The 18,352-nt window shown below is 34.7% G+C and overlaps 1 protein-coding gene across 6 annotated transcripts in view; it reads right to left on the bottom strand.

The window, feature by feature from the left end:
* Positions 1-1,260: 1,260 nt before the first annotated feature.
* CLCN3 (chloride voltage-gated channel 3) overlaps positions 1,261-18,352 on the bottom strand; it is a 113,498-nt gene continuing 96,406 nt past the window's right edge. For 4 of the 6 annotated variants that reach the window (XM_074276488.1, XM_074276493.1, XM_074276492.1 and 1 more), the window contains 5 exons: positions 17,444-17,630; positions 14,243-14,641; positions 10,180-10,396; positions 5,643-5,718; positions 1,261-3,840 (listed from right to left, as the gene is read on the bottom strand). In XM_074276488.1, the coding sequence (XP_074132589.1) occupies positions 3,682-3,840; positions 5,643-5,718; positions 10,180-10,396; positions 14,243-14,641; positions 17,444-17,630 (1,038 nt within the window). In that variant the 3' untranslated portion in view covers positions 1,261-3,681. The remainder of the gene's footprint in view (positions 3,841-5,642; positions 5,719-10,179; positions 10,397-14,242; positions 14,642-17,443; positions 17,631-18,352) is intronic. The other 2 variants (XM_074276491.1, XM_074276494.1) reach the window with 1 other exon arrangement.

Genomic DNA, 18,352 nt, shown 5'->3' with positions numbered 1-18,352 from the left:
TATTGTGCTCACTTTTAACATAAGCATCCAGACTGGAAATTTCACATTAACTGGTTCATGTATGCCTTATTTGAATAAGAATAGTATTTTTAAAATTCTATTCATCACTAGAAACCACTTCATTTTTTCCCCTGAAATTTAGCTCACTTCAAGGTTTTCAAAAATAATTGATAAACCATACATTCTTCAATATTGTTTGATCCAGCCAGTTATACTTTACTATGCTGCTATAACACTCCTCTGCGTGTTTGTCACTTGTTTATCAGGTAACAAATCAGCAATATATTACTCTCCTCATAAATAACTACAGAAAAAGTTAATTCGGCCAAATCTTTGTGCTTACAGCAGTTAAAAACTGATGACTCTGTATAAACAATGGCAGACGAATGTTGTTACTGAAGTTTTATATCCACTGTTGCTCCTTGCCTGAAAATTAGAAAATTTTCTGTTCTGAAAAAAGTTGTTTTGGGGACTCCATGGAAAGCAGCAGTACATTAATTAGGATGTGTTAAGTCTTTACTGCATAAATGGGAAGCGTTTTACTGAGTATAGTTAAAAACCAAACAAAAAATTGATTTTAATAGGCTTTCTGATTTAATCCCTTTACTGCATGATGTTATGCAGCTTTTCTACACTAGTATAAATAAAATTAAGATGAATATTAAATACATATCTAGGCAACATTGGATGAACAAACTAAGGAGTCTTCCTGAATGTGGATCAAACTTTTTGTTTGCTTGGGTTTTTCTTTTTCACCTTTTGATCTGAGTTTTCTTGTGCAGCATGACAAATAAGGAAATTTTAAAATAAGAATTGAACATGTTACAAACTATATCAGATTGGGAGGAAGGGAGAAAAATTTAGAACACAAGGTTTTACAAAGGTAAATGTTGAAAATTATCTTTGCATATATTTGGAAAAAATAAAATATTACTAATTTAAAAATACAACTATTAAAATACTTTTAAAGTAATCTTCATGAATAATGACTGAAACAGGTTGTCAAAAGCAAAAATTAAAGATGCTTACACCCCTGTCCCCTTCTCTTACCACAAAGTGAGGAATGCTTAAACGAGGAAGCTGAATAAGGTGGCTGCAATGATGGTCATTTAACTTAAACGGCACTGGCACAAGATGGGCATTGCATAGTCATTTCAGTTAAACTGGAGACCCACATCCCACCCTTGATGTCTCAAAACAGAAAGCATTAGTGACAAACCAACCTTAATTCTAACAAATGATCACAACAGAAACATGGCATTTCTTCTGTATTTCAGCAGGAAGACACACCAGGGTGACCAACTTGTTTTATTTCATGCAAAGGAACAGAATTAATGTACAGAATCTTCATCCTGAATTGTCATATTATGAGAAGGGGGGGGCAATGAAGATGTGGGTAGAAACCAGAAAATAACTTGGAAAATGAAATATATTTCAAGTTTAGGTTCATGATTAGTCACATGCTGGGAATTTGGTGCTTCCTTTAAAATTTTCAACTAAAGACAGGCAGCTATCCAGCAAAGCCATGGTGAGTATACACAGGCTGAGAGTCCCCAGAGTCCAGGGTGATAATTGTATATTGACTTTTGAAAAGTTAGAAATGTGCAAAACTAATTCAGAAATAGTTTTGCTGACTACAGATGTCCAAAAGAGCCTGAAAGGTGTTCTCTCTTTCAGCATCAGGCATGCCAATGGTTTTAAGCAACTAGGGTAAAATAATCATTTGCATCAAGAAAGCAAGCTAGCAGTGTTTCAAAATTGAGTATTGGAAAGGTTTAACTTCCAAAATTTCTGCCTGCCATGGTTTCACTGCCTTGTAGGTACATTGTTATTAATTAAAGAAAACAAATTGATGAACCATTCCTAGTTGGTGAAATGAACAAATTACCTCTCTATGCTTAGAAAACATTTCTCTATGACAGATTTTTCATTCCCCCAGTGGAAATACATCAGCACACAGTATAAATCCCCTGGGGTGAGTTACTTTTCCTTGTGCTCTTTTTCCTTAAACTATCAATTTTTATCCCATGATTTTAAGGCAGATATAATTGGGATTCTCCCCCTCCCTCCAAAAAAGCCATTTATCCCGATTTATTTTTTTGCCCATCCTACCAAATAATATGATTGATATGAATAATTTTAAATGCCATTCAAAGCTTCAAGTAAGTTTTACCCATTCCTAAAGATTCTATTTCAGTTGAAATTTTTGCTACTACAAATCTAGATGACCACAAAATAAAATATCAGACAATGGTTTGCACTTATTTATATGTATATATAAAATGTTTTGCAATATTTGCAGCTTTCCAGTTCAAATGTCACTTTTCAGAATGAACAGACCAGAAAAGATTTCCAATTGATGGCAGTGAAAGTTAGGACAGAAAAAGCCATTATATGCATATATTATTAGATCATAAAGCAAAATAACCACAACTTCTTTTCAAACCCTCATTCCCAATGTAAACTTTTGTTCATTCCTCCATATTTGTAAAGGAATCTGAATTAGTCTATAAAAATCACATTAAAAAGGTAAAATTATTTAAGTGAGATATTAACTGATCAGTATTTAATAAATTTTAATCCATAAAAATATAAATAAGAATGGTAAAATTTTAAGAAAAAAATATACATTTAGTGCAAGTTATGAATTACATTTTTTCTTCAGTATCAGCAATGGAACATTTTCCACTGTTTCTGAGGAAAAGAAAAAATGACTGATCTAATTTCAAGAAAAAAAAGTCCAGTGTTTTAGCATGCACTTAATACCAGATACAGCTATACAGAATAATTCCTTCTCTTTACTATCTGAGCAGCAGGACTTTTTTCCTTATGCTGCACAGCATTGGTATCATAGTATATCATAGTATTATCAATAATACAAAAAGTTTGCATAAGACCAGGTCACATTATCCATGAAGTCTGAGGCAAAAAAATAATAAATCCTAGTTTAACCTTGAAAGTCAAGTTTACTCTTGTTAAATTATTTTAAACCACAGCATACAAAATTTCATACATGCTTCATTCAAGGTTATACCTGTTGTATCAGCTTTTGTCAGTGTCTGTACTGTCCAAGCATTTGAGGATGTATAAACTACATGTTTAATGGCACAAGAAACACTCCCTTCTTGTGATGAAACCTCAGTAAAATCACAGAACATCTCAATATGAGAAAGGACTGCTTCAAAAGGGCACACCAATTTAAAGAGGCTTTGTTACAGCTCAGGAGAGAGAGAAATCAACTTCTTCTGGAATGTAGAAAGGTGGCGCAGAACAACTATACACTTCATGAGTCAAACACAACAATTTCAATGGTTATAAAAGGGGGAGGGGTACAGGGGTAAGACAATACAGTCTCAAAGATGGCTCAATTCAGAGTGATCCCTCCAGAAATAGGGACTGGCAGCACGTCTTGATCCCCGTTCCAGGCTGGGTCCTCTCGGCGGAAGCTCCCGCTGCACTATCATGGCGGATCGGACAGAGCCGGACGCATCCAGTGCAGAGCCGGGGGAGCCGACAGGCTGTTGCTCCCTATTGGACAGTGGAAAACCTCTCTATTCTCTCCTCTCCCTCCTCAAACCAACTCCTGCTTCTAGCGGACGGTTTGCATGTGCCGCCGCCAAAGCCCCGCTTTACACATGCTGCCTTGTTTTGAAGAAAAGAAAAAAAAAAGATTCCCTCAGGTTAAAGCGTTGTGCTATTCAACAAGTGCACTTCCTCTTCCGTCTGCTCTCTCTCCTCAGCTATGGGGTTCAGTTGAACATTATTGAAGCGGGGTCTTGGTTTGCCATCTGGGCCATATGACGGAGGATATCTTTTTTTGTTATGATACCAAGGAGGCGCCTGGAAAGGGACAAAGAGAAGAGGGCTCTTAGAACACAGCGGAGACAAAGGAGGGAGGCTAAATCTGTAGCCAGATCCTTTTTGTTGACAGGAGTAGAGAGCAAAGCAAGCGGCCTGATTTCTGTGTTTCAAACACAGAATTTATCCGATCAAAGTTATAAAAAAATGACAAGCAACCATCATAGAGTCAGACAAGAGCCGAAGCCCACCCAGCTGAGATGGTCGCTGATAGCGTGGTCTCCTTCCCGCTGAGACACACAGAGATCCGTGTCCCATTGGGGCGCTCGTTTTTTGGGCTTCGAAATTTTGTTCAATGTATGCCAACAAAAAAGGAACAAAAGGGGAGGGATAAAACAAGAAACAACAAAAAACCATAAGCATGAACAGAAAATGGCATCTACCCCATCTGGGAGAAAGAGTTATTTTCATAACACCATCAAGAAAATAGTAAAATATTTGAAAGCCAAATTATTTCCCACCTTTTAAAAGGTCAATCAATTCTCACTTACCCACCCCCCCCCCAAATTATTAAGGACTGTCCAGTTATTAAGATGCTGTCTTCATGAAAGCACATACATTTGAGATCAAAATGCTTAAGAGAGCCTCTACATATAGAACTTGGTTTCCAAACTTCAGAACTCCCCTCTGCCCCCAAGCAATCTGACACCCCCAGCGGTCTCCTGTGCTCACTGATATTTGCCTTTCTTGACTTTGGTCAAAGAATTCAATTACAGTGCTTTTATGAAAATCTTTGTTGGTTAGCTTGTATTAAAAAGTAAGTGAAAAAAATCAAAGCATAAAGCAACCCTAAAAGGTATTATCTATCACAGAGGAAGCAGAAGCAGAATGAATGAGCGGCTGCCCGAATTATTTTGGTTAGTACTGTGTTGTTTTTTAAAAGGATGCATGAAACACTTGTGAAATATTAGCATACAATAGGAATACACAATAAGTTGTGCGCTAAAGCAGCAAATTGGGTGGACAGACTTAATACAAGTATGACTGATGCAGGGAAAAGACAATTTTAAAGGAATAATTAGGGTAAAATAACAAAATTGTTCTTAGTTAACACAACAGCCAGAACATGAAGCCAGTAAAAACAAAAGTGCATTTGACCTCAGGAGTGGTTCATGGTATACTGGAAACATGTACATGGATCTAGGCACAATTCAATAATGAAATGGCAGGACATACATTGAATCACCAAAAGAAAAATAATTCATTCCTTTTTAAAAGACATGACTTGGAAGGTTATGGTGCATGGCAGAATAAACTAATAACAAATACATACAAATTATGCTCTGGTGCAATAACTGACAAAAGACCTCCAGGGACTTATCTTTTGCCATGATCAGCAATCCTTACATTGCTAAGATCAGTAAAAAGTAATTCAATAGACTGTTTTTAATACAAAAACATGATTGGCTGGGGAGAACCACTGCTAGCCAGGCTTCTTCTAAACCTGGTGCACCCACTAATTAAACCAAGCTGACCTGCCAGATGTCCTTTTTTAGGAATCTCCAATACTATTTTATACCTCCAACTTCTTGCACTGCACACATCATGACAGACAATTTTGATGAGAGAAACAGCTGTGGCTTAATTTCTATGCATGGAATTGCACACATTTCCAAGTTTATTTTACAGTTACAATCTGTCTGAAACAAATATAAATTGATTGCATGGTATGATTTTGGTTGTTCAGCAGATATCAGGGTTAAAAAGAACACTGAACAGTTCACAAGTTTCATGCTTCCTGACTTCTAGGGTGTCTAATTAGGAGATCTGATATATCTAATCACCAAGGGTTCGACGTGCTGCTTTAGTTGCTCGAGATGCTCTAATATGTTCTTCTTTGTGATGATCCCCAAGACAATCCTGAAACAGATCATGTTATGCTAATAACTGTGCAGGAAATTAAATGAAAGAAAAAAAAAGGTTCCAATCATAATGATAATGGATTAGAGAAAGAAAAATGAAAACATGAACTGTAAGAATGCTCTTAATAATAAGAGTTAGGAAAATTTAAAAAAAATTAAAATCAGTGCCATTAGATTTCTACCTCATTTACAAAGCATTGTTTTTAAAACATTAGAACAACAAAAAACCTTCAAAGAAATAGAAGTAAACATTTAAGATGAATGCAAAGAAAGATGAAAAATTAGCCTAAGTTTATATACATTTCAGGGACCCTCTAAAAATAAAACCAAATATTAACATGTTTCTTTTCCTTAAAAAAGGAAAAAAAAAATTATCATCCCCAGGTTAGAAATAGACAGCAATAATTCAGCAAAAATTCAGTAACAAAAGGAAAAATAAGAGGCTGTGACTATGAAGTTTGGGATACTATCATTTTAATATCAATTAGAATTTAGCTTAATCAGTGGACACTCAATTTTTTTATAGACAACATCCTAACTTTCATGTATTTGGTTTATACCATTTTAAAGTCTTTGGTAAAATCCTAGAATTTTTATGGTGCAAATGCATTTCTAAAACGTGTTCTATTCTAACAACAGAATTAAAATTAAAACATTAAATAAAGCTAACAAAATTAGTTTGATATAAATTGGTGTTACAAATCATCTGACTGCTTGTACCAACAAATAAAAATAAAACTTTTGTGCTTTGGAATAGCTCAGTGGGTTTAAATATTGTGTGTGTGTGTTTAATATAATATTTAATAACATTAAATATATATTTAAATCTTGATTATGTGCTTAGCTGCTTATTCTGCATATCAAATACTTGTCTCATTCAAATTTCATTTCTCTTGTCTGATTACTTCTGTTCTCAAATATTTAGTATAAACTTAGAAGAATTGGTTATTCAACTTTTGGAGTAATATGTACTGTAGCACTCCTAGAAAAATCAGCCCATAAAATGAGTGAGATATATTTTCCCCATTTGTTTTGTGAAGATAGTCCCAGATGAGATATAAAATGAAATTTAAAATATATAAGATAAATATAAAAAATAATATAAATAGTAAAATATGTAAAAATAGAATACAAAAAACAATCTCTCAAAGAAGTTTTGATTTGTTAAATTAACAAAATGACAGGGAAAAAGTGAGATGCTAAGTACATTTAAGAACAAAGAATATATGTCTTTTTAAAATTAAGAATATAAATATCAAAAGAAAATGACTCAGTCACTTCTATTAAAAATAAATAACCATCAATAGACAATGTTTGTAAGTCTTTAGTGTATTCTCTGAAAATGTGAAATGTGACTTTCCTTAATTTTCTGAAGTATCTTTGATACTATAGGCAAGCACCAAATGGGGTTGTAGGCAGAAAAGCATTTATTTGTAAGTGTTGTTTCAGTTTTGGAAGTTTCATTTCCCCCTATGATACAACTAACAGTCTAGTTCCATGTTTTACTCAAAGTCACCATTATAATTTTCCAAATCTAAGAATGTGGTTATGAACTATGAAAACACTCATGAGGTACTTAGAACCACTATGGAAAGACACTGAATTTCTTCCTAGGCTTTGTGACTATGATTCATATATTTATTTAACTTTTCCATTTCTATCAAACTGACTATAAAACATACTTGCTAATTAACCCCCCCCCCCAAAAAAGAGAGAGATCGATCAGCATGAATCAGGAAATATCTATAAACTTAAAATGTTAGATAAATTAGCACCTGAGGTCTCTTCCAGCCTTAGGTATAATCCTATAATAGATAAAATGAACGCCACCCAGCTGATTGCTCATACAGACATGTGAGGATGTGAGGATCAGGGCATTTTCTCAAAAGGCAAAAACAGGCAAAGTGTAATAAAAGCCAAATACATAACTGATGTGTGTATACACACAAACACACACACAAAAGTTTCTTACAGGGTTGTTATTTTAGTTTTAAAGGCCTCACAGGTTTTTTTTACACCATGTCATTTTATGCAAAAATACAATCCACTTTTTCTAAAAGAAAAATTAGCAAACAAACATTAAAATTAAATGAAGTAGTCCTTAAGTATGGTCAATACAATTTAGTATTTATTATATAAAAGTGAAGAGATGTCATGTCAAGTAAAAATAGGTAGGAATAAATTATTCATCACAATATAATCAATCACCAATACTAACTTCTATACTGAATCTATTTCTCAATTTAAAAAAAAAAAGCTTTTCTCAATCTTCTAGAAAATTTTAACAGTACAGCAAGAGGTGCTAAAACATTATAAAAGTGTTTTGTTGCACATCTCTTTTCCAATCAGCATATGCAATATTCAAAAGTCCTAAATTCTAGGCTTTAACTGATAGTCTTTCATTTTTACTAAGTGATATTTTCATTGCTTTATTCTGGCTATGAATGGGCAGAAATTTAACCCCACTTAACCCCAGCCTCAGGGCAAAAAAAAAAAAAAAAAAAAAAAAATGGGGCAGGTAGGTGGCTCAGTGGATAGCGCACAGGCCTTGAATTCAGGAGGACCTGAGTTCAAATCTGGTCTCAGACACTTAACACTTCCTAGCTGTGTGACCCTGGGCAAGTCACTTAACCCCAGCCTCACGGGGGAAAAAAAAAAATAAATGAATGAATGGGCAGAAATGAGATAAAATATTAAGTTTAATTCTGCATTGCTCTATGCAACCCTGGTTTTGTTGGTGCAAAAACATATAAAAGAAAATATTCATTCTGCTGCTCAACTTGGATCTTTGTCCAAAGGATTATTTGATCCTCCTTTTTGACTAAAAACCCAATTTTCTATTGCCAAATGGAGTTTTGAGCAGAATACTTTGGCAACTGTTCTTTTAATTCACAGTAACATTTCTTTCCTAAGCATAGCATAGGAACCCCAACCTTGTTTTATCTTCATCTATGAATTAATTTTCTATGTGTCATCTTCAAAAACACTATTCCCCAATTCCGAGGACCCCGGTATAGTTCCAAAGAGCACTACCATTAAAGCAGAGAAAGGACATTAGTTAGCATACATAAGGAGCAGTATAGACTGTAAAAGGGTAGGCAATGAGGGATATTTAAAGTTATATTTTTATATATGAACATATTTTAATGTCCTAAAAACTTTGCTTAACATGGCATATATTTTTCCCCCTTTTAAATCACAGAGATTATAAGAAATCTAGTCCTAGTAACTATAACAAACAGGAGAGTCTAATTTCTAACCCTTGCCTAAGACATAAATATCTTCCTAGGGTTCAGAGTTTAGTTTGTACATCTCCATATCCCACTAGCTACTTGCACTCTGGATATTCTACTGACTTGCAGCATATCTACTCAGAGGTACAATTCTTACACTTATTTGTCAACCAATCTCATTCTGAAATTATGCCCTATTAAGAATGTGAATCTAAGCTTTGCAATTCATTGGTCCATAGTAATATTTCAGAGGTCCTTTCATAGATATTAAACCATAAAAACTACGGTAGCATTCCCATGCTCTTGATAACACATTTCTAGGAAAAAAGAAAAGAAAAAAAAAAAAAAAAAAAAAAGGCTAAGAAGGAAAATGTACTCAAGAAATGCAATGAGAATGGACAATGGATGGAGAAAAAGGAGATGAGGACAAGAGATGTCCTGATTCAAGAAATAATAGGGAAGTGGTGACATTGGGGAGCAGAGAATGTGGATAGCAAAATATACTGTCTATCATTAATTGCTACAACTCCAATCTGCATAGCCCTGGTGATATTTCATTACTCCCTAGATGTTTTGATGACTAGTCTGGTAAACAACTAACCCTTAGAGAAATAAGGAGACAGTGAAAATGTGTTGCTCATTAGTAGCTCTTATAAAAGATTTCCCAAAGTAATAGGAGACAAGAGAAGACAGGGAAGGCAATAGAAAAAAACTGGTTAAAATGAAATATTTGATTAACCCATGAATTTCATTGTCAACCTCTACTCTCAGGTTAAACAAAGTCAGGTGAAATAAGGATCCCAACAATATTAATGAGATAACCATGACAAAACTGACAAACAACAAAAGAAAATGGATTTTCCCTCAATGTTCTTAATGGGTAATTTTAAGTCCCAATATCTCTTAACAGGTATTATATAATCTGTGTTCAATTACTGCCAATAAAATTTCTTATAGGAAAATTACGTAGTATCTTTGCAAATACTAGGGTATCCTTTGGAACTGTCATTGTTATGACTAAGCTGAAGCTAACAAGTATAAACCCAGGTAAGCAGGAATCTGACTGCTCACTACTGAAATTCTAGGAAAAATAAGCCACAGCACCCCCATCTGAAATCCTCTGAGCAGCCTCATCCCTGCAAAGTGGGCATCCCCAAAGGCCAGAGATCCAAGACCCGGGGCTCCTGTTCTAGCCAATGTCTTGATTTTCTTGGTACCGGACTTACCCATTGTGCGTCACAAGGCACTGCCTCAGACCCAACTTTCGGAAAATATCCACCACAATCTCCATGGGGGTGTGGTCAGTTACGGTGAACGGGCTCATATCAAGAATGCTTCGCAGTTTCAGTGGCCGAGGACTTTCTGCTGGAAGAGATGGAGTGTGCTGGGCAAAACAAACCCGGGAGCTGCCAACAATGCCTTCTTGCTTTTTTCTGGCACTTTCTGAAAAGATAGAGAAAACCAAAAATACAAATGAAGCAAATGGGCTTATCATTCTATAAGCAACCTGCACATTCAGGAATAAGAACATTCACAATTTTTTGTACTTTTTATTTTTTAAAGACAATTGAAATCAAATGACTTTTGTAGGATCACATAGCTTGTGGCCAAATTTGAATTCAGGTTCTCCTGATGCAAGGGCCAGTGCCCTATCCAATGCTTTTTTTTTTAACTTTTTTTTTTTTTTTTTTTTTTTTTTTTAAGTTTTCCTGACTAAAAAAGAAACCAAGTTCAGAAGCTGGCTAAATTTTGATGGTTGGGAAGCCTACCTGCTTACTAATTTTTTAATCAAGTTTCATGTTCCAAAGCAAAGTATTTTTGTGGAAAGTGAATGTATATCACGTGTTGAATAAAGTGAATGTAAATCAACCCGTGCTATGTTCACTTTTTTTTCCTTTTTTCTTTTTTTCCTCTCATGGTTTTTCCCTTTTGTTCTTATTTTTCTCTCCTAATAAGATTCATAAAGAAATGTGTATTTTTAAGAACTGATGTACATGTATAACCAGGAAAAAAAGGAAAATAAGGAGGAGGGGAGAAGTATTTGGGGACAATTTTTAAAGTTTGATGTGCAAGATATATACCTCAAAAGGAAATGTATTCTTACTGGTATAGGGAACTTCTAAGTGAGGATTCCCTCTCAGTGTAGGCTGATATCATCTTTGCAGTAGAAGTCTTAAGAATTGCTTAACAACAAAGCCAGTATGTGTCAAGAGGTAAGACTTAAAACCAAGTTTTCCTGGCTTTAAGACAAATTCTCTTTGTAATACCTTACTCATCACATTTAGCTATAATTTTAGGGAAAAATACAAACATGAAGCAGATATTTTGGGAGGTTTATACACAAAGAAGAGAAAAAGTGACAGTCATATTCTTTATAAAGAGTAGGTGAGAAATAACATAATATGATGTTTATCAATACAGTAATTATGTTATAAAATTTTTTTTTTAAAGAAGCAATTTCATGGACCCCAGATTAAGAGAATTGCCGGGGTATTGAGAAGTTAAGTGATTTGTCTAGGGTCAGAGTTATTCAAGGGGATAACGTCAACATCTTCTAAGTAGACTGGTCCTCTCATTTATTATATCACACTAACTCTTACAAGAATTTTATCCCCCCCTTTTTAATTTTTAAAACATCTATCTCCCAGTTCTCCTCTCCTCCATAGAAGCCTCTCTTGTAATGAAAAAGTTAATTTAAACAAAACAAACGTGTAATGATCATGTCTGACCATATGTGTGTCTTTCTATATTCCACAAATTTTCAACCTCATCACCAGCTATCTGTAATCAAATAGTAGTCAAAACTAGTTAATAAACTGATTTGAATTCTGAAGTCTTTTTGTGCTGTTTTTCTTTAAATTAACTGTGGTCATTATGTATACTGTTCTATTTGCTTTGCTCTACAAGTTGTGCTTTTCTCTCAGTTCCTGATTCTTACAATACAAGTACATTTACATTTATTGAACACACTTTTTTCAGAAACCCCAGATAGGCAATTACTTCATTTCCAGTTTCTTATCATAAAAGTGCTGCTTTCAATATTTTGGTATATATATATATATATTTTTTCCTATGTCTTTGATATTTGAGGTGAATGCCTAGCAGTTCATACTTATGGATCAAAGGGATATTAAGAATTCAGCTTCTTTTTTTACTATAAGATCATTTTCTAGAATGGCTAGACCATTTATAGCTCCACCAAAAGCTTACTGTTTTCCCACAAATCATGTAATATCAGTTGTCTTTACTCTCCCCTCCCTCCTTCCCATATTGTCTAGGTTAGCTCTCTATTGGGCCTTGGGATCAGCCCGAGGCTTTGGGCTCATAGTGGGGAAGTAAAGTGAAGGAGGCAGGAGAGCAGACACGTGGCTGGTCAGAGATGGAGTCTGGCCTCTGGAGTCTGGAGCCTGAAGTCTCCTCTGTGGCTCAGATCACCGAGAGAGGGAGAGTCCTCTGTGACTCCTTTAAATGCTCCAGTACAATCACATCACTCCCTCACACAGAGCATGCCCAACCACACTTGAGCATGAGCCAACTAGTCAGGAGAGCCATCACATCACCTTATTACCTTAAGTATATGTACTTGACTAGAGTGAATACATCAATAGCTAGAGAATTATCATACTGAATCTTAAGTACACCTTTCCAAAGTTTCCCTCTATACCCCGCCTTTCTTATTTAGCTTTAAGCACTGAATGAGCTGTTGCCACAGTCAAACTGAAACTGTCAAAGAACTTAGCTTAAAAAACCCAAAGTTTACTGCATCCAGAGCCATCTTCAATTGTCCTGATCTATATCTGGCCAGATGGCTCCAGAAGAAAAAGAAGCTGGTAACTTTGCACAGCCCTCTCAAACTTAAATCCCATTTACTTGCATGTCATGGTATCACCTCCTTGTAGTCATGGTTATCCTCAAGAATGAAGGACAAAAACTTTTATTATCTTTGCCAATTTGTTGCTGAGGCCAAACCTGAGAGCTGGTTTTTTTTTTTATTTTCTCTTATTATTGATAAATTAGAACATTTTAATAGGATTGTTGACCACCTGTATTTCATTTTCTAAAAAACAGCTGCTTGTGTTCTTTGACCTTAATCAGAGACATCTAGAGCTCATCTCCTCTACCCAATCAATAGCTTCTGTTATTTAGAAATTATACTAATTTCACAGATAAAATTAGAAGGTACAGACCATCTTTATGCCAAAAACCAAAGTAAATTTTCTAAGCATAGAAAGACCAATCTCTCTCCAAGTGTAAGTACATAGCCCATTATTAGATCCAATCATCAAGTTCCATTTCTTAAACATACTATGGAATAGCAGACTCACTTTCTCTAAGATTATTTGAGGACAAATAAACCAGGGCTGCAATCTGAATCTTCCATTTCTCTAAGTCACAAAAGCTGGTTTCAGGAAAACAGTCTATCTCTAACAATTTTTGCAAACCAAAAGATCTTACGTCTAGTCTACCTTTTTCATCCTTTCTGATGTTAGGCCATTAAAACAGATCCTGAACTAATGACAACAGAGAAAAAAATAAAAGGAAGATTGATCTGTAAAGAGGATCCTATTAGGGAAGAAGCCAAAACTTTTGAAATATTATAGTTTCCAATTCCTTAGCAAAAAAAAAAAAAAAAAAAAAAGATTATTGATAGCAGTCCTGACCTTAAAAAACAAAAGACAAATATGGATTAAGTTTGAGAGAACTCTTTGGCAAATAACTAACACCTTAAGAGGACAGCAGTACCACCAATCTCATGGGAAGATAAATTTTTCCCCTTTATTATGTAACTACTCACTCTATGACAGATTTTTAAAGAATTTAGAACAGATAAAATACTGATTTCAAACCAGTGTCTGACCAAAATAAGCAGATATTCCTCTTTTTGGATTATGTATCTAAGTCAATATATTAAACCTAAATCACAAAATTGATGGTAAAGGCCACCAAATTTGAAATTCAATGGAAGAGATCAAAGAAGATTGAATTTAGGTTATCTAACAATGTTATTAAAGAGTAAAGGATCATGTAGCTATCTGAAGAAGAGCAACTGATTTTAACTTATAGAGTACTCTAAATAATATCAACTTACTCAGTTTTACTATATTTCCTTTTATTAAAGGAAGTTTGCCTTCTATTCTAATGACACCTAATACTGAAGAAAATGGGAAACTATAACCTATAACCTAAGAATAAAAAGTTTCTTGATATGCCATTGATCCAACAAACACAATCTACTTTTTCCTTAAATATGAACAAGAAAATAATCGAAAAACAATGAAAAACTCTTACCTATTGCAATAGTCAAGTCTCTTCTGAGGGCAAATCCCACTAGTCTCTGAGATTCTTTTGACATGATGACAGGAAAACCATTATAGCTAGTCTCGTTGATCATATTTTCTATGTCATCCACAGTCATATTATCTTGTGTCAAGACTGCTAGGGGTGGATCACTCCTTCGAGGTCTCATAACATCAGCAGCTAATGTTGTGTGGGTGAATTCTTCTTTTGCATCCAAGAAAGGATACCCATTCAACCGGATGTGTGCTTCATAAATGCCTTCCCTACCAAAGGCGTCACCTACCCATTTACTGGTCATTACTGCAGCCATGAGGGGCACAATATATTCCAGGCCACCAGTAAGCTCAAAAACAATAACCACCAGAGACACAGTCATTCTTGTCACACCACCTGTTAAGGTCAATAATAATCAGATAAGAATAAGATCTATTAGTATGCTTATTATTTTTCTTATTTTTTAAACTTTTTTTTTCTTAAAAGTAGGTTGTTAAGACTCAAATCACCTATTTATAATAGGACCAAGTCACTAAAAATAAGTAGCATAAAATTATACTTCAGTAAAACAGGAAGACAAAGAATTAAAAGCACATTATTACCGAATCATAACAGATATTATCAAAATTATTTCATGCCCCACTTGAAGTGATTTCATCTTTGAAGTTGCAAAGATTCCAATATGATATGACACATATCACACATTTGTGCTCTTATGAAAACCTATTTTTGTTTTTGTCAGGATTGGGAAACCACCACAACTCTTCCATTTCCAGTGACATACTAATCAAACCTATTACGAAGGGTTGCTAAAAGAGAATTTTCCTGCCTTTTATTTGTCTTACAGAATTTATCCATTTCAGTGACTTTATTCCTTCTGTTGCCAAATCTATAGTCTCTCTTCTGCTCTATTTGGAATTCTAATGATACACCTAATTATCTACTAGGCATGTAAGACTTACACAATCCACTATTAATATCAATATATTTAAATTAAACTCTTAAAAAAATTATAGAATTTAGGCCCTAAAATTAGACCCTTGAAATCATTCAATCCAAACTCCTCATATTATAGAAGGGAAAATGGTTGAGAGGTAAACCACCTTTCCCCAAGGTCCCATATGCAAAGTTACCCAATTTGCCTCACTCCAAATCTATGGCATTCTTTCCACTAAACCATCAACTACCTTCCACATTTCTGTACAAGTCAATTCCTACCTCAAACTTTCCAGTATCTATAAATGACACCGTCATTCCCAGGCTAGAAAGCTTGGCCTTATCTTTGCTTCAACTTTTCCTTCATCCTCCCTAACCAACAACCAATCAGAAAAAACAACAAACTCTACTTTCATGTCACCTCATTTCCCTGCTCAAAAGCCTAAAGTAGCTCTCTAATGCCTACTTATATGAAATCTAAACTCCTTTCTCCAACTTCAAAGTTCTCCACGATCTAACCCATCCTAACTTCCCAATACCCCCATGTATACTATCCATTCTTGTGAAGCTGATTTCCTTACTATCCTCATTCCCATTCTTGAACCTTTGCTACAATTATTTTTTCACTTGGAATTATCTTCTTCTCTTAACCAACCCCCACTCATACTTTATGCTATCTCAAAAATATCACCTTCTACAAAAAACCTTCCCTGCCTATGGAATCTCTCATTCATTTCCCTCCTGCCCTGAATTGTTACAATATAACAACACAGAGAATCATTAGAGAATTATAAGGACTCTCAAGACATTCTAATAGAAGCCATAAAAATTCCTTCCACCTTCTTATAACAAGTGGCCACTCAGCCCCTGCTTTAAAACTACAAATGTGTAGCAAGGAAGAACTCACTACCTTCTGAAGTAATAGTTCTTATAGACAATTATTAAGGAATTAACAAATTTAATATGCCTTTCTACAACTTCAACCTTTATTCCAAGTTCTGGCCATCAGCACTCTTCCTCATGACAGTTCAAATACTTATAACTCCTATGCTTCCTAATTCTTCTATTCTCTAAGCTAATCATCTTCAGATATTTTAACCTATCCTTAAAGATCAGTCACTCTTCTAGTTGCTCTCATACTCTACTTTGCCTAAAATCTGATATGCAGTACTCCAAATGTAGTATGACTAGAGAAGTATACATTAAAGTTATCAATTTCCTTGTTCTGAACACATGTGTTTCTTAATTAATGCAGCATTAAATTCTGAGGTCAACATTACATAGTATTCACTCATGTTAGACTAAAAGAAAACTTAGGTCTTTAGCTAGATAAAATGCTATGTAGTCACATCTCCCCAAATTGTGCTTATAAAGCTGATTTCTGGAATCCAAATCTGAACCCAAATTTTACATTTATCTTCATTAATTTTTATCTTCATTGATAAGACCGGCTGCTGTTCTAGCCTCTCTAAATCTTTTGGGATGCTGACTCTCAATTCAGCCTGTGAGCTACCCACCCATTCCATGTTACCTACAATTTGATAAGTATGTCTTCTAGGGATGCCTCTATATCAGGATAAAAACAATAAAGTTTTGAATATTAACATGTTAAGTACTAAATACTGTATCTTAATCACACATTTTAGTACCTACTGTTTTGTTTCTATATTAATATTAATTGCTGACATTTGGACCCTTTTTGTATAACTCAACTCCTACCAATGACAATTATATAGAAGATTTCCTTCTGAATGAAAGGGACTGATTCTTGTTTATGCTTATGATTATACAAAGCTACATGATATTTTACATACACTGTTAATTCACTTCTAAAGAAAGTTCTATGTTGAATGGAAAATACACATAAAATATTAGTAATACTTTCATAGTAAACCCCCCCCCCAAAAGGAGAAACATTTATGGCATTATATTGATCTTAGTGTATGTGTGTGTCTATCACTGGTGAAATTTGTGGTAACACAATCCTCTTGAACACAATCCAAAAATGGACTTGTATTAAAATTAAATTTTATCAAAGGATACATAAGAATGCATGATACTCTATGCACACTTATGAAATAGGTTGTTGAACACTGACATTTCTGTGTACAAGTAAAATTTTAAAATAAAATGTAATGTAACTGCAGGTAAACATAAATGGTGCTATCTATCTAGTGCCAATTAGTAGAACCATTACTTCATTTCAATTAATACCTTTAAGATAAAAAGCAATACATGTGGTTTTCTTTTAAACATAGTTACCTAAGCATGCAGCAGCGCCAACCATGGCATAAAGGCCTGGGGTAATACAATCAGCTCCGACTCCACACCACTCTTTAAAAACAAACCAGTCATGATGATAATAAGCTAGCTGCTCCACAGCAATTCCCACAATCCTTCCTGCTATGGCTCCAATCGCCATACTGGGAATGAACAAACCAGATGGAACCTATAAATTATAGCAAGAGAACTACTGGTGAGGTTCACATTTAAAACTTTATGGTCTTAAGTAAACAAATTTAAAAGTTCAATTCATATCATTCAATATCAAAAATATCAAATAAAAAAATCAAACAAGCAATGACTAAGCACTTCTATGTGCAACACCCTGGGTTGCACTGGGATTACAAAAACAATGTAAAAAAAATGCCTTTGGCAAGTTGATAATCTTCGCCAGCCTTGCTTTAATTACGATTCTTTGGTTCATTATTCCAATGACAGTCCTGAAACCTCTTTCTATGAGCTTGTGGCTACCAACATGACTGGTTTCCCTCACAAACACATATAACAAAATTCTGCAGGGTTACCATCTTATGTTTGTTTTTTCTGTTTTGAACAGATATATATGGGGAGCTCCTGATTGAGGGACTTCCTTCTTCCATGGCCAAACAGGTGCCTTGTCAATTAAGTCTAAGTCCCTGGGAGGGGAGGTGATCTACCCACAGCCTGGTCAAAAGCAGCTCTTAAACCCATTCTTTCTGACTTTCTATTTTTATTCTGACACTCTATTCACTATACTATGTCAAACAGCACTACATCCTATAATGGGATTTAAAGATGAAAGGGCCTTAAAGAACATCTAATCCAACATTTTATGTATTAGAAAAAATATAGTATATCCCTTCTCCTATTGCACAGGACAGCTACAGCACATGTTATCCTTTATTCAGT

Source organism: Sminthopsis crassicaudata, chromosome 6 (genome assembly GCF_048593235.1).
Source record: "Sminthopsis crassicaudata isolate SCR6 chromosome 6, ASM4859323v1, whole genome shotgun sequence".
NCBI lineage: Eukaryota > Metazoa > Chordata > Mammalia > Dasyuromorphia > Dasyuridae > Sminthopsis > Sminthopsis crassicaudata.
This window is presented reverse-complemented; position numbering and strand designations above follow the sequence as displayed.